This window comes from Prunus dulcis, chromosome 8 (assembly GCF_902201215.1).
Source record: "Prunus dulcis chromosome 8, ALMONDv2, whole genome shotgun sequence".
In the NCBI taxonomy this organism is placed as follows: domain Eukaryota; kingdom Viridiplantae; phylum Streptophyta; class Magnoliopsida; order Rosales; family Rosaceae; genus Prunus; species Prunus dulcis.
In genome coordinates this window covers 13,116,630-13,144,329 of record NC_047657.1, presented here as the reverse complement: position 1 = coordinate 13,144,329, position 27,700 = coordinate 13,116,630, and the positions used below count along the sequence as shown (strand labels likewise).

The 27,700-nt window shown below is 37.8% G+C and overlaps 7 protein-coding genes across 7 annotated transcripts; 5 read left to right on the top strand and 2 right to left on the bottom strand.

Annotated features, from left to right (window-relative positions):
* Positions 1-2,557, top strand: LOC117637362 (PRKR-interacting protein 1). Its single transcript, XM_034372235.1, has 2 exons — positions 1-391; positions 1,917-2,557. The coding sequence occupies exons 1-2, from the start codon at positions 143-145 to the stop codon at positions 2,202-2,204; spliced, it is 537 nt and encodes a 178-aa protein (XP_034228126.1). The 5' UTR covers positions 1-142; the 3' UTR covers positions 2,205-2,557.
* Positions 2,558-4,123: 1,566 nt separating this feature from the next.
* On the top strand, positions 4,124-7,081 carry LOC117637204 (reticulon-like protein B11). The gene is made up of 6 exons (XM_034372043.1): positions 4,124-4,366; positions 4,639-4,819; positions 5,133-5,274; positions 5,397-5,466; positions 5,568-5,737; positions 6,678-7,081. The coding sequence occupies exons 1-5, from the start codon at positions 4,306-4,308 to the stop codon at positions 5,735-5,737; spliced, it is 624 nt and encodes a 207-aa protein (XP_034227934.1). The 5' UTR covers positions 4,124-4,305; the 3' UTR covers positions 6,678-7,081.
* Positions 7,082-7,192: 111 nt separating this feature from the next.
* LOC117637202 (protein TIC 21, chloroplastic) lies at positions 7,193-27,522 on the bottom strand. The gene is made up of 5 exons (XM_034372041.1): positions 27,499-27,522; positions 9,119-9,461; positions 8,655-8,912; positions 7,758-7,961; positions 7,193-7,435 (listed from the first exon to the last, which is right to left on the bottom strand). The coding sequence occupies exons 2-5, from the start codon at positions 9,422-9,424 to the stop codon at positions 7,322-7,324; spliced, it is 882 nt and encodes a 293-aa protein (XP_034227932.1). The 5' UTR covers positions 9,425-9,461; positions 27,499-27,522; the 3' UTR covers positions 7,193-7,321.
* LOC117637200 (receptor protein kinase-like protein At4g34220) lies at positions 13,387-17,542 on the top strand. Its single transcript, XM_034372039.1, has 3 exons — positions 13,387-15,072; positions 15,170-15,616; positions 16,626-17,542. Exons 1-3 carry the CDS (start codon positions 13,872-13,874, stop codon positions 17,312-17,314), a joined length of 2,337 nt encoding a protein of 778 aa, XP_034227930.1. The 5' UTR covers positions 13,387-13,871; the 3' UTR covers positions 17,315-17,542.
* On the top strand, positions 18,023-20,570 carry LOC117637205 (PRKR-interacting protein 1-like). The gene is made up of 2 exons (XM_034372045.1): positions 18,023-18,404; positions 19,930-20,570. The coding sequence occupies exons 1-2, from the start codon at positions 18,156-18,158 to the stop codon at positions 20,215-20,217; spliced, it is 537 nt and encodes a 178-aa protein (XP_034227936.1). The 5' UTR covers positions 18,023-18,155; the 3' UTR covers positions 20,218-20,570.
* Positions 22,128-25,103, top strand: LOC117637203 (reticulon-like protein B11). The gene is made up of 6 exons (XM_034372042.1): positions 22,128-22,379; positions 22,652-22,832; positions 23,146-23,287; positions 23,410-23,479; positions 23,581-23,750; positions 24,691-25,103. The coding sequence occupies exons 1-5, from the start codon at positions 22,319-22,321 to the stop codon at positions 23,748-23,750; spliced, it is 624 nt and encodes a 207-aa protein (XP_034227933.1). The 5' UTR covers positions 22,128-22,318; the 3' UTR covers positions 24,691-25,103.
* On the bottom strand, positions 25,193-27,547 carry LOC117637201 (protein TIC 21, chloroplastic-like). The gene is made up of 4 exons (XM_034372040.1): positions 27,141-27,547; positions 26,677-26,934; positions 25,780-25,983; positions 25,193-25,457 (listed from the first exon to the last, which is right to left on the bottom strand). Exons 1-4 carry the CDS (start codon positions 27,447-27,449, stop codon positions 25,344-25,346), a joined length of 885 nt encoding a protein of 294 aa, XP_034227931.1. The 5' UTR covers positions 27,450-27,547; the 3' UTR covers positions 25,193-25,343.
* Positions 27,548-27,700: the final 153 nt, after the last annotated feature.

Here is a 27,700-nt window from a genome sequence, read left to right as displayed (position 1 = left end):
TAAATTAAACCCAAAGTCACAACACTCTATCTGCCATTAGGGTTCTTCAAATCTCTGGACGTCCCTCTTCAATCTCAGAATCCACAAATTCTGACATCACACTCCACACCTGAATCAGAAATTAGGGATTCTCTTCTACGACATGTCGTCGGGCGGACCCAAAGACGGGGACTTGCAACTGGTGGCGGCGCCTGAAAGGAAATTAGCGCTACCGCCAAAGCCACCGACAACGGCCAGCTCGACGGCGCTTGTGGAGTATACGCCGCCGGTGTTCAAGGAGGAGGAAGAGGACCTTGAGATCAAGCTCCGGAGGATTCTCGAAAATGTCCCCGTCCGCGTCAGCAACACCTCAGGTAGCTCCGCCGGGTCGGGCTCCGGCGACTTTCATCAGGTATGTATATTAGCTGATTCAATATCACAATGGTGACTGTGTTGTCACTGTATTAATTAGATATTTATGGTTATTTGATGAAATGACTGAACAAATTGGAATACTTTGAGTGTTGATATGTATTATATTAGCCTAGCAGGGTGTCTTGAGAAATTTGGTTATTCAGAATTTAAATGGCTGAGGGATGTTACTATATTAGTTAGATTTTTATGGTTATTTGACGAAATTACTGAACAAATTGGAGTATTTTGAGTGATGATACGTAGGGTAGCCTATTGGGGTGTCTTGATAAATTTGGTTATTCAGAATTTAGATAGCTGAGTATAAAACATAAGTAATGCAGTTAGGGACCTTTGGTTTCGAATTTGAATTTACTTTTGGGCTTAGAACCCCAATGGTAAAACATTTACCTATGTCCATGGTGAGAGTACCCTCAGTGGGAAAAATCTGGAATTTACTTGCCATGAGGTGGTATTTGAGTGTTTGTCATCCCATGCATAGTGTGTGACTATGCAGAGACTGGGGGCCATTGAACTCCCAAGTAAGGAGTTTAGGGTTTTTCAATTTTGGGATTGAGCAAGTCTTTCTTTATTTTAGTAAGATTCACTGCTAGTATATTGAGGGTGTTGTTATATTGTATGTGCTTAGCCTAATTGCAAAAACAAGTTACAGTACATTGGGGCAGCCACGTATGTCCCATAATGTAGAACAATGTGTTACTGAGATGCAAGAGTTGCACACCTGAGTTATGCTCAATTTTTTGGCAATCAAAGAGATTCTGTCACGGAGTAAAGCAGGTTTACCATTCAGTGTTCCTTTGGGATTGGTGGAAACATTTCGGTGCCCTTGTTGGCTGACCGGATTTTGAGTATGGTGGTTGCTCTGTTATATGGTTTATTTGTGTGGACAATAGGCTATCATGAAAGTGTTTAATTACTTTAGCATGTGGATTGCAGCACATGACCTTAATTAGCGAATTTTTTCTCTTATAGACGAATCTCTGTCTCTCTATCTTGTTTGAAATAGTATGTTCTGCTTGAACTTGGGGACCTTCCCGATTTAAACAATGTATTGTGCTCTTTGAAAAGTTGTATTTTGTTATTATATGTACAAGGGATGGATAAACCTGCTATCCTGAGCAGTGCAGTAGAGTGCAGTGTTTTTCTTATTTCAAGTTTAAACTAAGGGACAAGAAAGCCCGGATTTGTACCCCAGTCAGCCTGAAGGAAGTTGAATTGAAGCTAACAGAGCTGTGCCCTAGGGTATTGCAATAGAATACAGCCAGTTGCTTGCTGAAACTGCTTTTTTCTTCTCCATAGTTTTGAGTTTGATGTTGAATCAGTCTCAAGGGATGGAGAGTTGATACGTTTGATCAGTATTTGAAGACATAAAACTATAATTTTCTTTTCATACATCTGCTCTTTGCTTGACGTTGGAATATTTGATTAGTTATGATTTGTTGGACGCTAAGCTGGCGGCTAAATTTCATGTATACTTTTTCTCACCCCAAATTGTGCCTGAACAGTATCGGCAGATGAGACGGAAAGAGCAAGACAGACTTGCTAGGATGGAAGTGGACTATCAAAGAAGGAAAGAAGAGGCCGAGTTCATTATGAGAAGGGAGGAAAGATTAAAATCAGCAGAAGAGCGGACAGCAAAGAAGCGATTGAAACGTCAAAAGAAAAAGCAAAGGAAAAAGGAGAAGAAGATTAAAACGAGTTCAGGTGGCGAAGAGAATCATAAAGGAGAGACCACGGATGAGGATGAGGAGAACTCTGATGATCAAACTGAACAAGCTTTTGATAAGCTATAATTCTTGATGTATTGGTTAAAGCTTGGTATCCACGGGCATAAGGAACAAATACGCACCAAGTTCATTGGGATTTCGTTTTTCTGAAGTCTTGAATTTGCCATGTTTGTGACCTGAATTCGATTGTATGTATTATCCGAGATTCTGAGATGTAACAACCCGAGAGATCAGAAAAAAAAAAATTAGTTTAACGGGTTTCGTATTTTCTTAATGGATCCATCAATCGTATTTGGCTTGTTATCAAATGCAATGTTGAACAAAAATGATGTGGTTTTGTCTCCATGGGATGTTCACGTTCTTCTCTGGACTGACATATGTACTAATTGTTTGCTTGCAATTGCATCATGTTTGTTAAAGGGTTTGCTTCACCCGGTACAAGTATGATAGTTGGCAGTTGATCTGCTTCCCTGTGAATGTTACCTAACGCAGAGTGGTCCCCTTTGCCTTTGCTTCGCATATGACCTATAAGGAAGGAAACATATAACACAAGACATTCTATATATCATCCTCTTTTTCTAAAAGTTGGTTTCCATTTCTATATAGCATCTTAGGCCCCGATTGGTAACGTTTTAAGGGGTTGTTTTTATTTTTTGAGAACAAAAATGAGGCAAAAACACGTTCGGTAGTCCAAAAACAGAAACACTGAGAATGTTTTCATAAAATGAAAACAAGTTCATGTGTACTTGTAGAAAACAAAAAAAAGTTGTTTTCATTCTCATAGGAAAAGTTTTCATAAAAATAACTCACATATTATTATTTCAAATTGTACTACCAGACACGTTTTCATTGTTTTTGTTTTCTGAAGATGTTTTCTAATTAATCTACCAAACGCATTTTTATTTCCTAAAAATGAAAATTTGTTTTCTTGTTTTCATTCTCTGAAAATATTCTAAGAAAACATTCTCCGAAAACATTACTGGACGGGCCCTTAGTTTCCAGTTAAGATGAATGATTTAGTCAAGCACTCTTCTCTTATGATAATTGGGACGGTCCTATGATCAAATACAAAATACTTAATTTAATCTAACATACTTTCTATTTGCCTTGCTTATGTAGGAAGCACTTTTTTATAAGTGTTTTTTATTACAAGTACGTCAAAATTACCCCTAAAAATTCAAAGAATTCTTGAAGACAAGCTTTTTCAAGAAATCGTTTTTAAGACCCATAAACACTTTAAAGTTTTTTTACCAATATCAAAAATGTTTTTTTGTTAGAAAGTACTTTGAGTGGTTACAAAAGCAGTGTCAAACAATCCCTAAAAAAAGAAAGATATTTAGTCATATATGCATTCTTAGCACTAATAATATAGATAAATAAATCATACACCATTTAATTTCTATAAACAAACTCAAAAAAAATCAACAAATGACAGCTGACCCTATTGAATTTAATTTTGATTATTAAATTACTTTGATGCCCTATTGAGTGTTTTGAGCTTTTTTATGAGGTTTTGGGGTTGAGTTTGTTTAATGTCAGTTTTGTAATTTAAAAAAAGTTAAAAACCTTTTTGTTATGTTGCGGTAATAAAGTGGCACACACTTTGGCTCAGTTTGCATTTCATTGTAACGAATTTGTTACCTGGATTGAGGAAGCACCAAGATGGTTGCTCCCTGTGCTTGAAGCTGATGTACTCTCTTTGGAGTGTTGAATGAAATTTTGTTTCTCAAAAAAAAAAAAAAAATGATTTTTGGGTGTGTTTCTAAAATCTATTTTATATAGGATTTTTTTAATAATAATTTAGGCTCATAGTAAATCTCCATTTAAAAAAAAAACCCTTCTATGATAAGCAGGTGAGATTTTGTTTTTGTTCGAATAAGCAGGTGAGATTAGAGTTTGCGGTTAGACCAAATCTTGCCCTCACTAAATGAAGAGTTAAGATGAGATTTATTATATTATATGGGAGGGCAGGTATTAACCCAGAGACCCAGTTAGCAGTTTGGGCTGAGAAGTTAATTACAGTCCAAAAATAAAAAAAAAATAAAAAAAGGTAAGTTTCTGTTTCTTCTTCTTTTTAATTATAGTTCATCCATTTTGTAATTTCCATCTCCCTCCCTATCAAAATACCTCTCCAAATTCTCTCTTTTCTCTGAAAACCCTAATCTCCATGGGAGAATCTGTCCCTCCTCGTCGCATTTCCGTTCATCAAGTTCTCGGCGGTGGCCATGGTACTCTCTCTCTCTCTCTCTCTCTCTCTCTCTCTCTCTGTATATATACATGCACACAGATAATTTATACAGATGCTTTTGATTTGTATATCAGTATAGGAATATTTCCGATTCCGATTTGGTCTGGATCCCATCTACTTCCATTGATGACGACTGAATATAATATCGTTTCTAACATTCGATAGATTTGAATTATGTAACTTCTACATTTTTATTCAATATAATCTTGTTGATTTGATTGTAATTAATTATGTTAATTTTGGTTCTGGTAGTTGCTGATGTGCTGCTGTGGAAGAAATGGAGTGGAGGAGTTTTACTGCTAACCTCTACAGCATCCTCGTGGTTCCTATTTGAACGAGCTGGTTACAACCTCTTGTCCTTTGTGGCCAATGTTCTACTGCTTCTTGTGGTCATCCTCTTCCTATGGGCCAAATCTGCTTCCCTTCTCAACAGGTATCCTTTAATTCTTGACGATTTCAACCTTTTCTTTTTGGGTATACTGTACTATTGTTGTCATTATACTGAGAATTTCCGGGTTCTCTTAGCTTAGATTGGAAGTATTTTCACTAGGAAAATATTAAATTTGAATTTTGAAGTACTTTTACTGAATTTTTATTTTGCAAAGAAAGTAACCATAAACACGAGTTGAGACGGACGAAATAGAATCAATAGTTTTGGGGAAGATTGGTGATGATTTAAACTGTTCTGAGCATTGATTTTAGTTTGAGGTAATTTAAAATGAATTGCGACATCTACTGTCATTCAGACCTTTGCCGCCTCTCCCTGATATGGAAATCTCTGAGGCCTCTGTCATGAAGGCTGCTGATGCACTGCATGCTTGGATTAATCGTGTTCTCTCTATTGCACGAGACATTGCTATTGGCCGAAATTGGAAACTCTTTCTTCAGGTTTGGTGTAATTGCTTCCCGCCCTAGGTTTATGGGACAATGAGGTGAATTGGTTTTTATGGAAAGCATTGAACAGAACATGGTTTATTTTACTATTTGGAAATTTCGCTTTGTGTGTGCAGGTTGCTTTTTGCTTGTGGCTAGTATCTTACATCGGAAGCTTCTTCAACTTCCTCACTCTTGTCTACATTGGTAAGCTCTTCTCTGCCGTTTGTATCTTTATATATTTTATGTGCATATTCTTGCCAGATTTACTATATTTATTTATGTACATTTATTTAAATATTGTGCAGGGGTTGTTCTTAGTCTTTCAGTGCCAGTAGTGTATGATAAGTATCAGGGCCACATTGATGAGAAGCTTCTTGTAGCAAATAGAGCAATACAAACACAGTACAGGAAAATTGATGATAGCATCTTAAAGAAAATTCCATTGCGATCAAACAAGGAGAAGAAGGTGCAGTAGGTAAGTGTGATCTCTCTTTCTCTGCACTTGCGACACACTCTTCTGTTTACCTATGTATAATATTTCTTCTTCCTCCTCATCCCTAAAAATTGTGCGTTGAGGCATTAGAGGAATTAGTTGAGGCTATGCTTGTTATATATGCTGGTTTGCTGAATCCATCTGTCCTGTTGATTTGAAAGAATCTCTGGATTTTGTTTGTATGGTGCACATGGTGTAGGCTGTAGGATGTACCCCTTCCTCCAACTCACTCCAATTCTCTCTCTATCTAGAAAACAAAAATGCTCAATTTGTCATTTGGATTAGTTTTATACTGACTACATTTTGTATTTGGATTATTACTGTATTTACTTTCCAAACAAAGTATAATGTTTTTCATTCGTAGCTTGGTACTTTTGGTTGATGTGACAGACCAATTATCTTAAACTGTTTTACTTTGTTTAAAGTGAAGCTCATTTGAAAGTGTAAAATTTCTGTAGACCAAGAGAACCCATATGAGTGTATACCCATAATATTTATTTTATGACATGCATTTGCATATCAATAATCTAACTATAAATTTAACTTGGTTATTGTTTGTGGATACATGATCAATTGAAAAGGTTTTGGTGCCTTCAAGCTCTAATTCTGAAGTACTTTACTTGCATATATTGTCTCCAAAAATCACTGTTTGTTCATACAGAGTATTGTCATTGAAGATTGTCTTTATGATATCAGCCCTTTCTCTAGAATTTCTCGTTCCGCAATAGACATAAAGTTTTTTCCTGTTACATTTGGACTGCTCGTTCATTTTATTTCACTGTCTATGCATACCAGATATCAAGTTTTTTGTAGTTTATCGTCTTTTGCGCATCAGTCAAACCATCAGATTCTGGGGATGTTAGCCGTGTTTGGTTTTACTAGTTGCTTCTGATTTACTGAAACACATCAATATATGGTGCAGGGTATCACGGAGCTAGGAAAAGTGTGATGACAGCCTTAAAGACGGTTTACAACGTATGAAGTAGTACTTCGGTTATCTTTTTGTTGGCATGCTGCTATACATATTGACAGCCAGACGGCATGGTTGACAACATTTGGGTGGATCCAATTAGTTTCTACATTTGAGTTTCAGCGTTACATTGTTTTTGGCTCTGGAGCTTATAATCTTGTTAGGTTTTTGGTCAATAGTTATTGGATTATTGGATCTTGGTGGTTGATCTTTACGTGTTATATGGGGTGAAAGAGAGAATTTCATCATTCTAATCATACAGTGGTTTGCAATCTTTTATATGTCGTTATTTGAGTTTGCCTAGAAACTTTTGGAGCGTGATATTTGGAAATTCAACTTGTAGAATTTTCTTACCATCCATTTTCTTTTGTTTGCTTCTTGGATGGGTTTGTTGAGACTTGCAGCACTTGCTACAATTACCATGGTATTTGTAATCACATAAAAATGCAATTGGAAAAAAACAGCAAAATCTGCGAATATAATACAGAACCGAGTTCGTTGTATAACATCATGGAGAAGAGACAACACTTAAAAAATCATGGCTTCAAAGCATTTTTAGCAAGACACACCATGCTAAAAAGATAGAGAGTCAGAACTTATGCGATCCTAGGAATGGGAATGCCTTCTGAAGGTGGCAATGTCACTGAGCGCAACAGCTCTAATGAGAAAACAAGTCCCAGGAAATGAGAAAGGATGGTGTTAGCCGCTGCCTGCAAAAGGAATATACAGATTGAAATCAGTCTTCTCCCGCTTAAAGCTTCTTGTCTAAAAATCATAGCCAAACTTATATAAGTTTTCCTGCTTCAAATACTTTTGGTTCAGTGGTATATCAGAAGTTAATCTGAATTATGGATTATATTGAGTTTAAAGGTAACTGTATCTGAGAGTTTGAAGCAAACTGGTGCTCATTACAGCAATGAAAATGTGAACAATTCCGGCTTTTTATTATAGTGATATCTATATGGTTTGACATAAGCAATCATTAGTAACCTAATGTTTCAGAATGAAAACTAAAGTGAGATATATGAATACCTGCACTAAGAATACATCCAAGGCAAGAACGGGACTGTAACCAGGAGAGAGACCCTGGTAATACGGATTTGCTGAGGAAGTAAGAGCCTTAGCAACCAGCAGTCCCACTGTGGCTTGCATGCCAAGAACAGAAGCACCCATACCCAACAGGTTCAGTATTATGCCATTCTTTAAGCTCCTTATAACATCAGCACGAGGAGGAGCCTGCAAATTGGAAGCAGTGGACACGGATGTAGAAGGTAAAAGGTCTCATCAAAGAATGGAGGCATTTATCTTTCACAGCATTTTGAAAAGTGGAATATAAGCTAACTTCAATCAGATGCTTAATAATGAGACGATAATGACAGAAGAAAATAAAGAACAAAAAAAGAAAAAGAAAAGGCAGATGAAGAGATCAAAAGCAGTTAATTTACTGACATGTGATTGTTATTGCAATTATCTGGGTGACTGAGGGTGCCTGACTCTTTCTTTTTAATTTACCATCGAAGAGCAGAACAATTGTTTTCATACTTCAGCCTATGCCCCAAGCTAGCAAAAGATATTTTTAGTTCATTTAGTCCAGAAAACGGGATAGAATAAAACCCTGATACTTCAACATGCAAAAGAGTAAACCTCAAAAGCCTCTGCCAACCAAAGTAATATGTGCAATCGCAGAAAACTTAGAGATTTACAGGAGGCAAGGTTTAACAATTAATCACTCCATCTCATCAATCAAGCATTGCAAGAAATTACACCTACCAGCATCCCATGGAACTTCACACCAGCACATCAAGCACAAAGTCAAAATAGCATTTGTCCACAAAAATGTATAATCACATATATGTATCAATTTCAAGAAGGCACATACAATTCAATATAAACACACAAGCTTTCCCACAACTGACAATTGAACAATACCTTTGCAGGGTCACTTGCGGTTCTTCGAAGCTTATCAGAGAGGCGAATGTACCCGAATGACCAAAACACAGAAATGAATGCCGCCACAATCCCACCGGCAGTGGCATAAAAAGTAGGCGGTGACGAAATCTTGCCAGTTATAACAACCGAAAATGAAAGAATCACAGCGGCCACAACAGTGCATACCAGCTGCCCCCAAAACCCTAAACCACCCAACCTCTTGAAGTACCTGGCTGTGCTCTCTAACCTTTTGGCTACCTACACAGTGCACACACCACACAAAGCACTTTGCTTTTCAATCAATCCTCCACTACCCATTGCAAAATTCGTAATTGTCAAATCTATGGCTTCCAATTCGGGTCAATTCATTAGCAATTTTTGAAATTTCATGTTCTTATATTGTCCTACATTTTCTCGGAAACCAAACAAACAGAGTAAAATTGGCAAAGTTGAAGAAAGAGAACCTGGAGGAGCTTGGCCTTCTCGGATTCATCGTTCGGGGAAGTGAATGTCTGCGAAATTGGAGTAGAAGAAGCCCTTACAGTGGTGAAGGAGAGCTTTGATCCTCTGTGATTGGGAGCGACAAATGAAGGAAGAGACAAAGACGAAGAAGAAGAAGAAGAAGAAGAAGAGAGAGTGTGGCTGGGCACGTGGCGGTCGGAGATTGATCGAAGAGGGAGATGATAAGCTAAGGGCCGAGCCGTGACAGCTGGCGGTGGCGCTGCCGTGAAGTAGCCGGCGCGAGCTGCCGGCGATAGCAACGTTTGCATAATTAATGGTCAAGCAAGTGGCAGAGAGAGAGAGAGACTGGGAGAGGAGTAACTTCGCTGCGGTGTGTAGCCTGTACAGTACTGAGGTGCTATCGTACTGAGTTTGGGAGAAGAGCTGAGGAGGCTATCAATGGCAATGGGCTCTTTTGTTGGGTTGAGTGGTACTGTGTTTGGCCCATAAAATGTTGACACTGTAATTTCATCAAATCTAGTCCACAAAGCCCAAAAGTGGAAACTGTGGAAAGAGGTCGAAATAGGGTACTAGCAACTTTAGCCGCCCAAGAAAGAGTCGGGGTGAGCACGGTTTGAATTGGGTCGGTTTTAAATTCAAACTGGTGCGCACTTGAATCGATCAACTAGAACATTTCGAATTGTATTCATTTGGACATTAACTAGAAGAGCAGCTGAACCAAACCAATTCATTTAGTGATAGGTTTCATAACAAGTAAATGAATTCAATAAGTGTTGAAAATGATCTATGTGTATGTGACTACATGTTTCATCTTTTGAATGGATACCGAAACTCTTACAATTCAATCCCCACCATACCTCAAAACGACATTGAGCTATGCTTAGAGATAATGGCTAGCTCAGCTCAGCACAAGGATTATAGAATAAATTTAATATGGCCCTATGGTGAGGGGTCATATGGTTGGTAATTCATGCACCTTGGCCCCTCCATATCATCCTCCATATCTCTTTTGCATTACTTAGGAGAAAAGGAAATTCAACTAAACAGTAGAAACATGGGAGAATAATTACACAAAGTAAGCAATCATATAGGGTTACATTGATTCGAGCGTGAAATATACAATTTGAAATGAAAGAAAATGATGGATTCGCAATGATCATTATCAACCAAGGTCTTTCTTCATTGCGAATTAAAATTATGCGGATTCAATATGAATTTCTATTTTAAACCGTTAGACGGTTTGTATAGTGAAGATTTAACCGTTCTTGCTTGTTGTGTTAAATTTCCACCACACAAGAGATTTAACTGTTGAATTCACATAATTGTAATTCGCTATAAACAAACACCCATCCACCTAGTATGTTGTGGACAAGGAAACATAAGCATATATACTGGGCATGGCTTTCTATCTAGCAATGATAAGTGAATCATAGCCTCTTGCTTAAGGAAGGAGAAAAACCTGCGTGTGCAATCCATGCATGATATGAGAGGGCCCAGATGTCAAAAACAACTTCAACTCCACTTACTAAATCACGAGAAAGTTTAATTTCTACAACCAAACATGACACATATGCAACCCAATTTCAACGTGCACCTCAATTCATGACCCTCTTTATGTTTGTTTTTTATTTTCAACCCAAAAGAAGTTTTGTCCATATAAGAAATGTCCAAATTCTCGTGTCATTTCAAACAAAATGGTAGCTCACATTGATTTGAACCAACATAATATAAATCTTGTCCAGCAATATTGGTCCCATGAATCAGATTCTCTCAAGCTGCGGGGACGAATAATTAGTTGTGATTATTAATATTTTATTAGAAGGACATTGTGATTAGATATTGTATTCTTTGGATTTAACTATGATTTGATGCAGTGAGACAACGTTTTCACCACGGCATCATATCATAGGGAGGGTCGACTCCATTTATCGAAGTAACTTCCACATCTAAATACTTGTCTTATTCATGCTTAATTAACCTGCTCAAGAGTTTAGGTAAGTTAGCTAGAGCGGATGTGTTCTCAACTTTGCATTCGAATTCAAATCCCCCTTTCATGTAATTTAGATTAACTTATGTGCAACTTTTCTAAGTGTAAGTTAACTAACATGGATTGTAGCTCTGCCACTTCAGCCTAAGAAACCAAGCTTAAGTAACATTTATGGCATAACAATCTATATATCAAGCTTCATACAATTTTGTTTGCATTGTTTAGTGATTTAATTAAGAAATGTAATTAAGTTTCATGCTGTAAGCATGTGGCTTCTAATGGCCAAAGCTTATAGGATCAATACAATCAAAAGGTAACATGTGAGCTTATGAAGTGAACCGAAAGGAAAGCTTGCTTGCTTAGCTAAAGAGAAAAGTGAATGAGAATGGGTTGGAATTCAGATTTTAAGGTAGATTCACTCTAGAAGTTCTCCCTGACCAGTCTTTTGACAAAGAATATATGAGTAAAAGGGATACAAAGTGCACTGGCAATCAGCAGTTTATGCTCCTTTTTCCTTCTTCTTTTGAGAGGGGTTCTAGGGTTCTTTCTTAAATTTTTTTATTTGCAGGGTCTTCTTAAAAGTTATATTTCCACAGTTCTTGGTATGATTTTATGTCACATTCCGGGATCAATTCCGCCGTAGCACGATATTGTCCGCTTTGGGCCCCCCTCTCTGCCCTTACGGTTTTAAAGTTTGATCCAGAAGATAGACAATTTCGATGGTGAAACTTCATTGTGGAATGAGCATGGAATGGGATAAATGGAACGAAAAGGTATAAAGTAGAAGGTAGCTTAAAAAAATACTAGATATTTGAGTTGAATGCTTTAACTCTATCACATGTCACCATAATGGTTTTGTATCAGAACTCTGAGTAGGAAATTAAAATAGTGCAGACTGACTTGCATGAACCACCTTCTGACCCTGTTGACTAATTCTTCCCTCTCAAGCAACATCCACCATCTGAGAAAATCTTACTAGCAGTATCATTTGCCTCACTCAATTGATCATGCACATTGATCTCTATGCCTTTCCATTTTTATATTTCCATGTTGAAGGAATTTTGAGGGTTGTCTCATAATTTTATATGTATACAGGTGAAAAGCATACCAGTCACCAAGGCTATATAGGCACAAGACCAAGCAACCACAGCAGTTGGACCAAATTAACTAAAGGTTAATTGCCATGTTTAATATAAGATTAAGTACCCACAACCTACATTTTCCAACAATAATCCATGATTAGAATAATGGGGAAGGATTATGAAAAGGGGAAGTTAGAGAATGAGGAGTGGTTCAGTCAAAAAGGGAAATCTTGATTAGTGGGTTAGCTTGGGATACGACATTTTTAGTGACCACAACGGTTAGTGTAGTGGGCTCAATGCAAAGTAAAGTAAGGCAAAGCAGGTCTTATTTGTTCTGCATTTTTAGCTATTACCAACCCCTCCATTAATCCAATTCATATATGATCAACTCTAGTATATAACTGATATTGGCTTCCAACTTACATTTACTTTAAGAAAAATGAAAAAAAATAAAAAAAATTGCTTCTTGTTACGATTGGAATGGGGTGTTAGTTGGATTGGCCCAGATCTTAGTGTGCTCCCAAATAGTCCTAAGTTCAAATCTCGACCGTACTTTTGTGAGTGAACTTTTCTCCTCCCCTTCCGAACTTTGGCAAAACAAAATTTCTCTTTTGTCCGTTTACACTCGTCCCCAATAGTACAGATCTGTCTGTCATCTGTAATAAAATTGCATCTGTACATATCTACACATCAAATTGCATGTCATATCTTACAATAATCATAACATTGCATAAATTAAATCTAATAATTATCAAGTGTAAGATTTATGCACTCTGCATTAAATTTTGCAAGAAGCTTTATTGAAGGATCTTTGGCAAGTCATACTGCAAACTGCAAGAATAAAAAACCAGAAAAACAGAGAAAAAGAAAAAGAGAAAACCCAATGACTAAAAGGAGCTCAACTGAAACTATGCAATTAGCGAAAAATATATGTTTTCATATATGCAATAAGTTTATTTTTTTTGCTTTATAAAAAAATACATATGTAAGGAGTGGTCAATACTGCGAACTGAAAAAGAAGAGAAGCAGACAAAAAAGAAAGGGTCAAGAAAAGAAAAATAAAATCCTCCCAAAACCAGTGTTCCCACAGTAAAAAAAAAAGTGGAAGCCAGTACAAATGGATCATGTGAAGCCTCAAACAGGACGGCAGATTTTAACCCCTTCTCTGAAGAACACGTTATGGGCTCCAACTCACTCCTATGTCCAATATCAGAAACAAGATTCCTCACAGCTTTTCCATTTCCAATTATGTCCAAAGAAACACCAGAGTTTACATAAAGTCTTACTGAGAGTTTGCAGAAGATAGCCAGTACTTACCAGAGCCATAATTTTATTGTCATTCCCTTGTTGGGTTAAGTTCCATTCATTTTCATCAACTGCAAATATTTTACTCCATCTCTTTTGCTCTCCCTCCCTCCCTCCCTCACTACTGAATTCACACCAACTTTATTATTCACATACCAAAACTTTGCCTTTTTGATCTCTTCCTAGTTCCTTTTTAGCAAACTTAAACCAAGTTTGCTTCAGCTTTAGATTTGGTTTGGTGACCAAAACAACAAACTGTAGTTGGTCACCATCTCTCTCTCTCTCTCTCTCTCTCTCACAGAGGCACAGACAGAGACTCTTTTTCTACCATGAACTTGTAAACCCCAACATGCTCAGCCTCAGCAACAAGTTCAAGCAATCATGAGCTCCAGCGCTCAAAAACTCCAGTTCTGTTGGAGGGTCGCTTCCATTTTTGTTCTGCTACTTAGCTCAACTTTGGCTCTAAACTCAGATGGGGTTCTCTTGCTTTCGTTCAAATACTCAATCCTCAGCGACCCTCTCTCTGTCCTTGAAAGCTGGAACTACAATGATGAAACGCCATGCTCTTGGAATGGAGTGACATGCACACAAATAGGAAACCCTGGAACACCAGACATGTTCAGAGTCACCAGCTTGGTCCTCCCCAACAGCCAGCTTCTGGGTTCGATTGCATCAGAATTGGGTTCGATCGAACACCTTCACAGCCTTGATCTTTCCAACAATTTCTTCAATGGGTCCCTGCCTTTGACCCTCTTCAATGCCTCAGAGCTTCAGGTGCTTTCTCTCTCTAACAATGTCATCTCTGGTGACTTGCCTGATGATTTGGTTTCAGGTCTCAAAAGCCTCCAGTTTCTCAATGTTTCTGACAATGCTTTGGCTGGCAAAGTCCCTGAAAATCTCACTTCTTTGCAAAACCTCACTGTTGTCTCTCTGAGAAGTAATTACTTTTCGGGTAATCTCCCAACTGGGTTAAATTCAGTTGAGGTTTTAGATCTGTCTTCAAATCTGCTCAATGGGACTCTACCTTTGGATTTTGGTGGAGACAACTTGCGCTATTTGAACCTCTCCTACAACAAAATCTCAGGAAAAATACCAGTTGATTTTGTAAAGAGGGTTTCAGAGAACTCGACCATTGATCTCTCCTTCAACAATTTGAGTGGACCAATTCCAGACTCACAAGCTCTGCTCAACCAGAAAACAGAGCTGTTTGCAGGAAACAGTGAACTTTGTGGCAAGCCATTGAAGAGCCTTTGTGCAATTCCTTCTACTCTCTCCACACCACCCAACACTTCTTCTTCTTCTCCAGCCATTGCAGCCATTCCAAGAACATTTGACACAACCCCAGTATCAAACACACCTGGTGGACCAAATGGTACTCAGAACCAGCCACAGAGTGGCCTCAAACCCAGCACCATCGCCGCCATTGCTGTCGGAGACTTGGCCGGAATAGCCATCCTTGGATTGGTCATTCTCTATGTCTACCAAGTCAGGAAGAGAAAACTTCTCAACACAACAAGCAGCAGTGCCACAGAGCTAGAAAAGAAGCCAGAAATCTTCTCAAAAGAAGACATTGATCAGAAAGGTTTGCAATTTAGTTTATTTCACTCAAAATTTTCCATATAATTTCTCTTGATATCTATATTCTGTAATCTGTATCTAATACTTTTGCCCAAATGCAGTAAAATCTGTTGCATGCTCATGCATGACAATCAAAGGGGAAGAGACATCAACAAGCTCAGATAGTGACCAAGATGGGCAAGTGGGTGGTGGTGTGCAGAGTCAAAAAGGGGAGCAGTCTCAGAAAGGAGGTGTCTTGGTAACCATAGATGGGGATCAAGCAGAGCTTGAGCTTGAGACATTGCTCAAAGCATCAGCTTATGTATTGGGAGCCAGTGGCCCAAGCATTGTGTACAAGGCCGTGCTTGAAGACAAGACTGAGCTTGCTGTGAGGAGAATTGGAGAGAGTGGGGTGGTGAAGATGAGAGATTTTGAGAGCCAAGTGAGGGCCATTGCCAAGCTCAAACACCCCAATTTGGTTAGGGTTCGTGGGTTTTACTGGGGAGACCATGAGAAGCTTGTGATCTATGACTATGTCTCCAATGGCAGCCTTGCCAGCACCACTAACAGTAAGCTCTCTCTCTCTCTCTCTCTCTCTCTCTCTCTCTCTGTGTGTTTTTTGGCGTACGTTAGTGAAATTATGTGTTTTGTGCTACATTGCGCTTTTTCTCATCCTTGTGTTTTTAATTAGAACTAACTAGAATCATACTTTCATCTAATTTGTTTACACCAATTATTATTCCTTTGAACAAGTTTAGTTTCACACAGTTTATATGGAATTGTGAACTACCAATTATTATAGCAGTATTTTTTTTGTACTTCCAGTTCCAGCATGCAAGTTGTCTTCCAAATTTAATTAAAAATTAACCCAACAACTTTATTTATTTATTTTAAAAACAATTTTGTTTCTTTATAAATGCATTGTCATGATTCTTTCTTTATTTATTTCTTGGGTCTCTGGAATTCAGAGGTCTTGTTTTGCAGTCTGTTTTTTTCATAAATTTGATAATCTGTTTTGTAAACCCAATGGCCCATTCTTCAGCTTTATCACCTGACCGTTGATTAAAATAAAAGCTTTGTATCAGCCCATAACATTAGTTTTATTTCTTTGATTACCATACACTCTGTCATCTGTTAATGATTCACAAGTGCCAAATTAGTGAGAAGATTCATAACTGCCCGTGAACCATGATAAAAGATACATGGAAATCTTTTTTCTGGTCCAAATAGTCGAAAACTATTGGATTGGAACCAACAGAATCCCTGCACCGCATCGGTTGAGTTGACAAGTTCTCTGTGTCTGCAGGATATAGCGATGCTTGCTTGGAAAAAGTTAAAAACAAACTTGGGCCTACTCGTTTGCATTATTTGTTTTGTTTGATTCTTAATAAACATATTAGTTAACTCTAACGAAACTACTAATCGCATCTTTTACGGTCACACTGAAAAATTTCTCGTATCTGTGGTCCAGGGTTGTATTCGTGCTCGTACTTTGGGATATAAATGTTTAGGAATATACTGCCTCGTACATTTGTTACATTAGTGTCATCTATCTCAAATATGTTTGGAATTTTGTAGGAAGAGCAGGGTCGTCACCATGTCATCTACCTCTTGAAACTCGGCTGAGGATAGCAAGTGGGGTTGCTAGGGGGCTGGCTTACATCCATGAGAAGAAACATGTGCACGGGAATATCAAACCAAGCAACATTCTTTTGAATTCTGATATGGAGCCCATAATTAGTGATTTTGGCCTTGATAAGCTGGTATTAGGAAACCTGGGTAGTCACAAAGCCAGCGGTTCTTCCAGGGGTTACTTTGATAGCCTAAAATCAACAGCCACTCGAGAAGGTATGCATGATGTGCTCCCAATTGGTGGCAGCCCTGCCGCTGCTATGTCATCCTCCGGTGGTGCATCGTCGCCTTATCAAGCGCCAGAATGTCTAAAGAACTTGAAGCCGAACCCTAAGTGGGATGTGTACTCTTTTGGTATAGTCTTGCTTGAGCTTCTCACAGGAAGGATACTTTCGGAACGAGAATTAGTGGCACAATGGACCCCGGGTTCGTTGACTGAAGAGAAAATTCGGGTTTTAATCATGGTTGACGTGGCGATTAGGACTGAGGTGGAGGGCAGGGAAGATGCCTTGCTGGCTTGTTTGAAATTAGGGTTTAATTGTGCTAGTTTTGCTCCACAAAAGAGACCGACCATGAAAGAAGCCCTCCAAATCTTGGACAAAAGTACTAGTCCTCCTCCCACTTCTTCAAACTAATGATGTATTGAGGTCCCACTAAAGTTGCTTTGTTGTGTTAAAGCATTTTCTTTTTCTTGTTTTGTTGACTTGAATGTTGCATAAAAAGCATAAATGTTGATATAGCTTAATAACTTTATGGGAGAAAGCCGGTGTATGTATGCATGTTTTGCGGATTAGTGAGAATTGATATATGAATTGTAATAATATTGTGTTGGTGACAATTGGCATGGAGGGCAATTACAATTATGTTATTTTGTCTAGAAACTGTGAATCTGAACGACATATTAATCGACTCTTTTATCAATGTATGAATTAAGTTTCACAATTTAGCAACATGTATTTGTCTAACAAGAGAAATTTGCTTTGTTTAGTTCCATTATCCCTACCCGTAAGATTATATGTTCCAATCCCTCTCTTCCAATATCGTTTTTTTTTATAAAAAAAAGGTCATTTGGGCAAAATATGAGCTAAAGCCCAATAATTGTAGTCCATAAACTTTCACTTAGACCAGCCCAACCCAGGTTTAATTTTTGCGCCACAAAATCAAATTTCGCACCAAAAAAGCAAACATTTCAATTCAACCGTATATTTTTCCCACCAAAAAAAAGAAAAAAAGAAAAATTTCAATCGTCTTTTCCCACCAAAAAGCAAAACTTAAGTGATATTTTCCAAAATCAATTTATAGACGAGATTATTATCCTCTCTCTCTCTACTCAAAAAATTAAACCCAAAGTCACAACACTCTATCTGCCATTAGGGTTCTTCAAATCTCTGGACGTCCCTCTTCAATCTCAGAATCCACAAATTCTGACATCACACTCCACACCTGAATCAGAAATTAGGGATTCTCTTCTACGACATGTCGTCGGGCGGACCCAAAGACGGGGACTTGCAACTGGTGGCGGCGCCTGAAAGGAAATTAGCGCTACCGCCAAAGCCACCGACAACGGCCAGCTCGACGGCGCTTGTGGAGTATACGCCGCCGGTGTTCAAGGAGGAGGAAGAGGACCTTGAGATCAAGCTCCGGAGGATTCTCGAAAATGTCCCCGTCCGCGTCAGCAACACCTCAGGTAGCTCCGCCGGGTCGGGCTCCGGCGACTTTCATCAGGTATGTATATTAGCTGATTCAATATCACAATGGTGACTGTGTTGTCACTGTATTAATTAGATATTTATGGTTATTTGATGAAATGACTGAACAAATTGGAATACTTTGAGTGTTGATATGTATTATATTAGCCTAGCAGGGTGTCTTGAGAAATTTGGTTATTCAGAATTTAAATGGCTGAGGGATGTTACTATATTAGTTAGATTTTTATGGTTATTTGACGAAATTACTGAACAAATTGGAGTATTTTGAGTGATGATACGTAGGGTAGCCTATTGGGGTGTCTTGATAAATTTGGTTATTCAGAATTTAGATAGCTGAGTATAAAACATAAGTAATGCAGTTAGGGACCTTTGGTTTCGAATTTGAATTTACTTTTGGGCTTAGAACCCCAATGGTAAAACATTTACCTATGTCCATGGTGAGAGTACCCTCAGTGGGAAAAATCTGGAATTTACTTGCCATGAGGTGGTATTTGAGTGTTTGTCATCCCATGCATAGTGTGTGACTATGCAGAGACTGGGGGCCATTGAACTCCCAAGTAAGGAGTTTAGGGTTTTTCAATTTTGGGATTGAGCAAGTCTTTCTTTATTTTAGTAAGATTCACTGCTAGTATATTGAGGGTGTTGTTATATTGTATGTGCTTAGCCTAATTGCAAAAACAAGTTACAGTACATTGGGGCAGCCACGTATGTCCCATAATGTAGAACAATGTGTTACTGAGATGCAAGAGTTGCACACCTGAGTTATGCTCAATTTTTTGGCAATCAAAGAGATTCTGTCACGGAGTAAAGCAGGTTTACCATTCAGTGTTCCTTTGGGATTGGTGGAAACATTTCGGTGCCCTTGTTGGCTGACCGGATTTTGAGTATGGTGGTTGCTCTGTTATATGGTTTATTTGTGTGGACAATAGGCTATCATGAAAGTGTTTAATTACTTTAGCATGTGGATTGCAGCACATGACCTTAATTAGCGAATTTTTTCTCTTATAGACGAATCTCTGTCTCTCTATCTTGTTTGAAATAGTATGTTCTGCTTGAACTTGGGGACCTTCCCGATTTAAACAATGTATTGTGCTCTTTGAAAAGTTGTATTTTGTTATTATATGTACAAGGGATGGATAAACCTGCTATCCTGAGCAGTGCAGTAGAGTGCAGTGTTTTTCTTATTTCAAGTTTAAACTAAGGGACAAGAAAGCCCGGATTTGTACCCCAGTCAGCCTGAAGGAAGTTGAATTGAAGCTAACAGAGCTGTGCCCTAGGGTATTGCAATAGAATACAGCCAGTTGCTTGCTGAAACTGCTTTTTTCTTCTCCATAGTTTTGAGTTTGATGTTGAATCAGTCTCAAGGGATGGAGAGTTGATACGTTTGATCAGTATTTGAAGACATAAAACTATAATTTTCTTTTCATACATCTGCTCTTTGCTTGACGTTGGAATATTTGATTAGTTATGATTTGTTGGACGCTAAGCTGGCGGCTAAATTTCATGTATACTTTTTCTCACCCCAAATTGTGCCTGAACAGTATCGGCAGATGAGACGGAAAGAGCAAGACAGACTTGCTAGGATGGAAGTGGACTATCAAAGAAGGAAAGAAGAGGCCGAGTTCATTATGAGAAGGGAGGAAAGATTAAAATCAGCAGAAGAGCGGACAGCAAAGAAGCGATTGAAACGTCAAAAGAAAAAGCAAAGGAAAAAGGAGAAGAAGATTAAAACGAGTTCAGGTGGCGAAGAGAATCATAAAGGAGAGACCACGGATGAGGATGAGGAGAACTCTGATGATCAAACTGAACAAGCTTTTGATAAGCTATAATTCTTGATGTATTGGTTAAAGCTTGGTATCCACGGGCATAAGGAACAAATACGCACCAAGTTCATTGGGATTTCGTTTTTCTGAAGTCTTGAATTTGCCATGTTTGTGACCTGAATTCGATTGTATGTATTATCCGAGATTCTGAGATGTAACAACCCGAGAGATCAGAAAAAAAAAAATTAGTTTAACGGGTTTCGTATTTTCTTAATGGATCCATCAATCGTATTTGGCTTGTTATCAAATGCAATGTTGAACAAAAATGATGTGGTTTTGTCTCCATGGGATGTTCACGTTCTTCTCTGGACTGACATATGTACTAATTGTTTGCTTGCAATTGCATCATGTTTGTTAAAGGGTTTGCTTCACCCGGTACAAGTATGATAGTTGGCAGTTGATCTGCTTCCCTGTGAATGTTACCTAACGCAGAGTGGTCCCCTTTGCCTTTGCTTCGCATATGACCTATAAGGAAGGAAACATATAACACAAGACATTCTATATATCATCCTCTTTTTCTAAAAGTTGGTTTCCATTTCTATATAGCATCTTAGGCCCCGATTGGTAACGTTTTAAGGGGTTGTTTTTATTTTTTGAGAACAAAAATGAGGCAAAAACACGTTCGGTAGTCCAAAAACAGAAACACTGAGAATGTTTTCATAAAATGAAAACAAGTTCATGTGTACTTGTAGAAAACAAAAAAAAGTTGTTTTCATTCTCATAGGAAAAGTTTTCATAAAAATAACTCACATATTATTATTTCAAATTGTACTACCAGACACGTTTTCATTGTTTTTGTTTTCTGAAGATGTTTTCTAATTAATCTACCAAACGCATTTTTATTTCCTAAAAATGAAAATTTGTTTTCTTGTTTTCATTCTCTGAAAATATTCTAAGAAAACATTCTCCGAAAACATTACTGGACGGGCCCTTAGTTTCCAGTTAAGATGAATGATTTAGTCAAGCACTCTTCTCTTATGATAATTGGGACGGTCCTATGATCAAATACAAAATACTTAATTTAATCTAACATACTTTCTATTTGCCTTGCTTATGTAGGAAGCACTTTTTTATAAGTGTTTTTTATTACAAGTACGTCAAAATTACCCCTAAAAATTCAAAGAATTCTTGAAGACAAGCTTTTTCAAGAAATCGTTTTTAAGACCCATAAACACTTTAAAGTTTTTTTACCAATATCAAAAATGTTTTTTTGTTAGAAAGTACTTTGAGTGGTTACAAAAGCAGTGTCAAACAATCCCTAAAAAAAGAAAGATATTTAGTCATATATGCATTCTTAGCACTAATAATATAGATAAATAAATCATACACCATTTAATTTCTATAAACAAACTCAAAAAAAATCAACAAATGACAGCTGACCCTATTGAATTTAATTTTGATTATTAAATTACTTTGATGCCCTATTGAGTGTTTTGAGCTTTTTTATGAGGTTTTGGGGTTGAGTTTGTTTAATGTCAGTTTTGTAATTTAAAAAAAGTTAAAAACCTTTTTGTTATGTTGCGGTAATAAAGTGGCACACACTTTGGCTCAGTTTGCATTTCATTGTAACGAATTTGTTACCTGGATTGAGGAAGCACCAAGATGGTTGCTCCCTGTGCTTGAAGCTGATGTACTCTCTTTGGAGTGTTGAATGAAATTTTGTTTCTCAAAAAAAAAAAAAAAATGATTTTTGGGTGTGTTTCTAAAATCTATTTTATATAGGATTTTTTTAATAATAATTTAGGCTCATAGTAAATCTCCATTTAAAAAAAAAACCCTTCTATGATAAGCAGGTGAGATTTTGTTTTTGTTCGAATAAGCAGGTGAGATTAGAGTTTGCGGTTAGACCAAATCTTGCCCTCACTAAATGAAGAGTTAAGATGAGATTTATTATATTATATGGGAGGGCAGGTATTAACCCAGAGACCCAGTTAGCAGTTTGGGCTGAGAAGTTAATTACAGTCCAAAAATAAAAAAAAAATAAAAAAAGGTAAGTTTCTGTTTCTTCTTCTTTTTAATTATAGTTCATCCATTTTGTAATTTCCATCTCCCTCCCTATCAAAATACCTCTCCAAATTCTCTCTTTTCTCTGAAAACCCTAATCTCCATGGGAGAATCTGTCCCTCCTCGTCGCATTTCCGTTCATCAAGTTCTCGGCGGTGGCCATGGTACTCTCTCTCTCTCTCTCTCTCTCTCTCTCTCTCTCTGTATATATACATGCACACAGATAATTTATACAGATGCTTTTGATTTGTATATCAGTATAGGAATATTTCCGATTCCGATTTGGTCTGGATCCCATCTACTTCCATTGATGACGACTGAATATAATATCGTTTCTAACATTCGATAGATTTGAATTATGTAACTTCTACATTTTTATTCAATATAATCTTGTTGATTTGATTGTAATTAATTATGTTAATTTTGGTTCTGGTAGTTGCTGATGTGCTGCTGTGGAAGAAATGGAGTGGAGGAGTTTTACTGCTAACCTCTACAGCATCCTCGTGGTTCCTATTTGAACGAGCTGGTTACAACCTCTTGTCCTTTGTGGCCAATGTTCTACTGCTTCTTGTGGTCATCCTCTTCCTATGGGCCAAATCTGCTTCCCTTCTCAACAGGTATCCTTTAATTCTTGACGATTTCAACCTTTTCTTTTTGGGTATACTGTACTATTGTTGTCATTATACTGAGAATTTCCGGGTTCTCTTAGCTTAGATTGGAAGTATTTTCACTAGGAAAATATTAAATTTGAATTTTGAAGTACTTTTACTGAATTTTTATTTTGCAAAGAAAGTAACCATAAACACGAGTTGAGACGGACGAAATAGAATCAATAGTTTTGGGGAAGATTGGTGATGATTTAAACTGTTCTGAGCATTGATTTTAGTTTGAGGTAATTTAAAATGAATTGCGACATCTACTGTCATTCAGACCTTTGCCGCCTCTCCCTGATATGGAAATCTCTGAGGCCTCTGTCATGAAGGCTGCTGATGCACTGCATGCTTGGATTAATCGTGTTCTCTCTATTGCACGAGACATTGCTATTGGCCGAAATTGGAAACTCTTTCTTCAGGTTTGGTGTAATTGCTTCCCGCCCTAGGTTTATGGGACAATGAGGTGAATTGGTTTTTATGGAAAGCATTGAACAGAACATGGTTTATTTTACTATTTGGAAATTTCGCTTTGTGTGTGCAGGTTGCTTTTTGCTTGTGGCTAGTATCTTACATCGGAAGCTTCTTCAACTTCCTCACTCTTGTCTACATTGGTAAGCTCTTCTCTGCCGTTTGTATCTTTATATATTTTATGTGCATATTCTTGCCAGATTTACTATATTTATTTATGTACATTTATTTAAATATTGTGCAGGGGTTGTTCTTAGTCTTTCAGTGCCAGTAGTGTATGATAAGTATCAGGGCCACATTGATGAGAAGCTTCTTGTAGCAAATAGAGCAATACAAACACAGTACAGGAAAATTGATGATAGCATCTTAAAGAAAATTCCATTGCGATCAAACAAGGAGAAGAAGGTGCAGTAGGTAAGTGTGATCTCTCTTTCTCTGCACTTGCGACACACTCTTCTGTTTACCTATGTATAATATTTCTTCTTCCTCCTCATCCCTAAAAATTGTGCGTTGAGGCATTAGAGGAATTAGTTGAGGCTATGCTTGTTATATATGCTGGTTTGCTGAATCCATCTGTCCTGTTGATTTGAAAGAATCTCTGGATTTTGTTTGTATGGTGCACATGGTGTAGGCTGTAGGATGTACCCCTTCCTCCAACTCACTCCAATTCTCTCTCTATCTAGAAAACAAAAATGCTCAATTTGTCATTTGGATTAGTTTTATACTGACTACATTTTGTATTTGGATTATTACTGTATTTACTTTCCAAACAAAGTATAATGTTTTTCATTCGTAGCTTGGTACTTTTGGTTGATGTGACAGACCAATTATCTTAAACTGTTTTACTTTGTTTAAAGTGAAGCTCATTTGAAAGTGTAAAATTTCTGTAGACCAAGAGAACCCATATGAGTGTATACCCATAATATTTATTTTATGACATGCATTTGCATATCAATAATCTAACTATAAATTTAACTTGGTTATTGTTTGTGGATACATGATCAATTGAAAAGGTTTTGGTGCCTTCAAGCTCTAATTCTGAAGTACTTTACTTGCATATATTGTCTCCAAAAATCACTGTTTGTTCATACAGAGTATTGTCATTGAAGATTGTCTTTATGATATCAGCCCTTTCTCTAGAATTTCTCGTTCCGCAATAGACATAAAGTTTTTTCCTGTTACATTTGGACTGCTCGTTCATTTTATTTCACTGTCTATGCATACCAGATATCAAGTTTTTTGTAGTTTATCGTCTTTTGCGCATCAGTCAAACCATCAGATTCTGGGGATGTTAGCCGTGTTTGGTTTTACTAGTTGCTTCTGATTTACTGAAACACATCAATATATGGTGCAGGGTATCACGGAGCTAGGAAAAGTGTGATGACAGCCTTAAAGACGGTTTACAACGTATGAAGTAGTACTTCGGTTATCTTTTTGTTGGCATGCTGCTATACATATTGACAGCCAGACGGCATGGTTGACAACATTTGGGTGGATCCAATTAGTTTCTACATTTGAGTTTCAGCGTTACATTGTTTTTGGCTCTGGAGCTTATAATCTTGTTAGGTTTTTGGTCAATAGTTATTGGATTATTGGATCTTGGTGGTTGATCTTTACGTGTTATATGGGGTGAAAGAGAGAGAATTTCATCATGCTAATCATATAGATTGTTTTGGTTTGCAATCTTTTATATGTCGTTATTTGAGTTTGCCTAGAAACTTTTGGAGCGTGATATTTGGAAATTCAACTTGTAGAATTTTCTTACCATCCATATTCTTTTGTTTGCTTCTTGGATGGGTTTGTTGAGACTTGCAGCACTTGCTACAATTACCATGGTATTTGTAATCACATAAAAATGCAATTGGAAAAAAACAGCAAAATCTGCGAATATAATACAGAACCGAGTTCGTTGTATAACATCATGGAGAAGAGAAAACACTTAAAAAATCATGGCTTCAAAGCATTTTTAGCAAGACACACCATGCTAAAAAGATAGAGAGTCAGAACTTATGCGATCCTAGGAATGGGAATGCCTTCTGAAGGTGGCAATGTCACTGAGCGCAACAGCTCTAATGAGAAAACAAGTCCCAGGAAATGAGAAAGGATGGTGTTAGCCGCTGCCTGCAAAAGGAATATACAGATTGAAATCAGTCTTCTCCCGCTTAAAGCTTCTTGTCTAAAAATCATAGCCAAACTTATATAAGTTTTCCTGCTTCAAATACTTTTGGTTCAGTGGTATATCAGAAGTTAATCTGAATTATGGATTATATTGAGTTTAAAGGTAACTGTATCTGAGAGTTTGAAGCAAACTGGTGCTCATTACAGCAATGAAAATGTGAACAATTCCGGCTTTTTATTATAGTGATATCTATATGGTTTGACATAAGCAATCATTAGTAACCTAATGTTTCAGAATGAAAACTAAAGTGAGATATATGAATACCTGCACTAAGAATACATCCAAGGCAAGAACGGGACTGTAACCAGGAGAGAGACCCTGGTAATACGGATTTGCTGAGGAAGTAAGAGCCTTAGCAACCAGCAGTCCCACTGTGGCTTGCATGCCAAGAACAGAAGCACCCATACCCAACAGGTTCAGTATTATGCCATTCTTTAAGCTCCTTATAACATCAGCACGAGGAGGAGCCTGCAAATTGGAAGCAGTGGACACGGATGTAGAAGGTAAAAGGTCTCATCAAAGAATGGAGGCATTTATCTTTCACAGCATTTTGAAAAGTGGAATATAAGCTAACTTCAATCAGATGCTTAATAATGAGACGATAATGACAGAAGAAAATAAAGAACAAAAAAAGAAAAAGAAAAGGCAGATGAAGAGATCAAAAGCAGTTAATTTACTGACATGTGATTGTTATTGCAATTATCTGGGTGACTGAGGGTGCCTGACTCTTTCTTTTTAATTTACCATCGAAGAGCAGAACAATTGTTTTCATACTTCAGCCTATGCCCCAAGCTAGCAAAAGATATTTTTAGTTCATTTAGTCCAGAAAACGGGATAGAATAAAACCCTGATACTTCAACATGCAAAAGAGTAAACCTCAAAAGCCTCTGCCAACCAAAGTAATATGTGCAATCGCAGAAAACTTAGAGATTTACAGGAGGCAAGGTTTAACAATTAATCACTCCATCTCATCAATCAAGCATTGCAAGAAATTACACCTACCAGCATCCCATGGAACTTCACACCAGCACATCAAGCACAAAGTCAAAATAGCATTTGTCCACAAAAATGTATAATCACATATATGTATCAATTTCAAGAAGGCACATACAATTCAATATAAACACACAAGCTTTCCCACAACTGACAATTGAACAATACCTTTGCAGGGTCACTTGCGGTTCTTCGAAGCTTATCAGAGAGGCGAATGTACCCGAATGACCAAAACACAGAAATGAATGCCGCCACAATCCCACCGGCAGTGGCATAAAAAGTAGGCGGTGACGAAATCTTGCCAGTTATAACAACCGAAAATGAAAGAATCACAGCGGCCACAACAGTGCATACCAGCTGCCCCCAAAACCCTAAACCACCCAACCTCTTGAAGTACCTGGCTGTGCTCTCTAACCTTTTGGCTACCTACACAGTGCACACACCACACAAAGCACTTTGCTTTTCAATCAATCCTCCACTACCCATTGCAAAATTCGTAATTGTCAAATCTATGGCTTCCAATTCGGGTCAATTCATTAGCAATTTTTGAAATTTCATGTTCTTATATTGTCCTACATTTTCTCGGAAACCAAACAAACAGAGTAAAATTGGCAAAGTTGAAGAAAGAGAACCTGGAGGAGCTTGGCCTTCTCGGATTCATCGTTCGGGGAAGTGAATGTCTGCGAAATTGGAGTAGAAGAAGCCCTTACAGTGGTGAAGGAGAGCTTTGATCCTCTGTGAATGGGAGCGACAAATGAAGGAAGAGACAAAGACGAAGAAGAAGAAGAAGAAGAAGAAGAAGAGAGAGTGTGGCTGGGCACGTGGCGGTCGGAGATTGATCGAAGAGGGAGATGATAAGCTAAGGGCCGAGCCGTGACAGCTGGCGGTGGCGCTGCCGTGAAGTAGCCGGCTCGAGCTGCCGGCGATAGCAACGTTTGCATAATTAATGGTCAAGCAAGTGGCAGAGAGAGAGAGAGAGAGAGAGAGAGAGAGAGAGAGAGAGTGGGAGAGGAGTAACTTCGCTGCGGTGTGTAGCCTGTACAGTACTGAGGTGCTATCGTACTGAGTTTGGGAGAAGAGCTGAGGAGGCTATCAATGGCAATGGGCTCTTTTGTTGGGTTGAGTGGTACTGTGTTTGGCCCATAAAATGTTGACACTGTAATTTCATCAAATCTAGTCCACAAAGCCCAAA

Excerpts from the sequence above, each read along its gene's own strand:
- LOC117637205 (XM_034372045.1), top strand. The coding sequence starts at position 18,156 with ATGTCGTCGGGCGGACCCAAAGACGGGGACTTGCAACTGGTGGCGGCG. Across the intron at positions 18,405-19,929 it reads GCTCCGGCGACTTTCATCAG|TATCGGCAGATGAGACGGAA; the intron begins GTATGTATATTA and ends GTGCCTGAACAG.
- LOC117637202 (XM_034372041.1), bottom strand. The coding sequence starts at position 9,424 with ATGCAAACGTTGCTATCGCCGGCAGCTCGCGCCGGCTACTTCACGGCA. Across the intron at positions 8,913-9,118 it reads AGAAGGCCAAGCTCCTCCAG|GTAGCCAAAAGGTTAGAGAG; the intron begins GTTCTCTTTCTT and ends TGCACTGTGTAG. Across the intron at positions 7,436-7,757 it reads TGGATGTATTCTTAGTGCAG|GCAGCGGCTAACACCATCCT; the intron begins GTATTCATATAT and ends TTCCTTTTGCAG.
- LOC117637203 (XM_034372042.1), top strand. The coding sequence starts at position 22,319 with ATGGGAGAATCTGTCCCTCCTCGTCGCATTTCCGTTCATCAAGTTCTC. Across the intron at positions 22,380-22,651 it reads AGTTCTCGGCGGTGGCCATG|TTGCTGATGTGCTGCTGTGG; the intron begins GTACTCTCTCTC and ends TGGTTCTGGTAG. Across the intron at positions 23,480-23,580 it reads CCTCACTCTTGTCTACATTG|GGGTTGTTCTTAGTCTTTCA; the intron begins GTAAGCTCTTCT and ends AATATTGTGCAG.
- LOC117637200 (XM_034372039.1), top strand. The coding sequence starts at position 13,872 with ATGAGCTCCAGCGCTCAAAAACTCCAGTTCTGTTGGAGGGTCGCTTCC. Across the intron at positions 15,073-15,169 it reads AGAAGACATTGATCAGAAAG|TAAAATCTGTTGCATGCTCA; the intron begins GTTTGCAATTTA and ends GCCCAAATGCAG. Across the intron at positions 15,617-16,625 it reads CCTTGCCAGCACCACTAACA|GAAGAGCAGGGTCGTCACCA; the intron begins GTAAGCTCTCTC and ends GGAATTTTGTAG.
- LOC117637362 (XM_034372235.1), top strand. The coding sequence starts at position 143 with ATGTCGTCGGGCGGACCCAAAGACGGGGACTTGCAACTGGTGGCGGCG. Across the intron at positions 392-1,916 it reads GCTCCGGCGACTTTCATCAG|TATCGGCAGATGAGACGGAA; the intron begins GTATGTATATTA and ends GTGCCTGAACAG.
- LOC117637204 (XM_034372043.1), top strand. The coding sequence starts at position 4,306 with ATGGGAGAATCTGTCCCTCCTCGTCGCATTTCCGTTCATCAAGTTCTC. Across the intron at positions 4,820-5,132 it reads TCTGCTTCCCTTCTCAACAG|ACCTTTGCCGCCTCTCCCTG; the intron begins GTATCCTTTAAT and ends ACTGTCATTCAG. Across the intron at positions 5,275-5,396 it reads ATTGGAAACTCTTTCTTCAG|GTTGCTTTTTGCTTGTGGCT; the intron begins GTTTGGTGTAAT and ends TTGTGTGTGCAG.
- LOC117637201 (XM_034372040.1), bottom strand. The coding sequence starts at position 27,449 with ATGCAAACGTTGCTATCGCCGGCAGCTCGAGCCGGCTACTTCACGGCA. Across the intron at positions 26,935-27,140 it reads AGAAGGCCAAGCTCCTCCAG|GTAGCCAAAAGGTTAGAGAG; the intron begins GTTCTCTTTCTT and ends TGCACTGTGTAG. Across the intron at positions 25,458-25,779 it reads TGGATGTATTCTTAGTGCAG|GCAGCGGCTAACACCATCCT; the intron begins GTATTCATATAT and ends TTCCTTTTGCAG.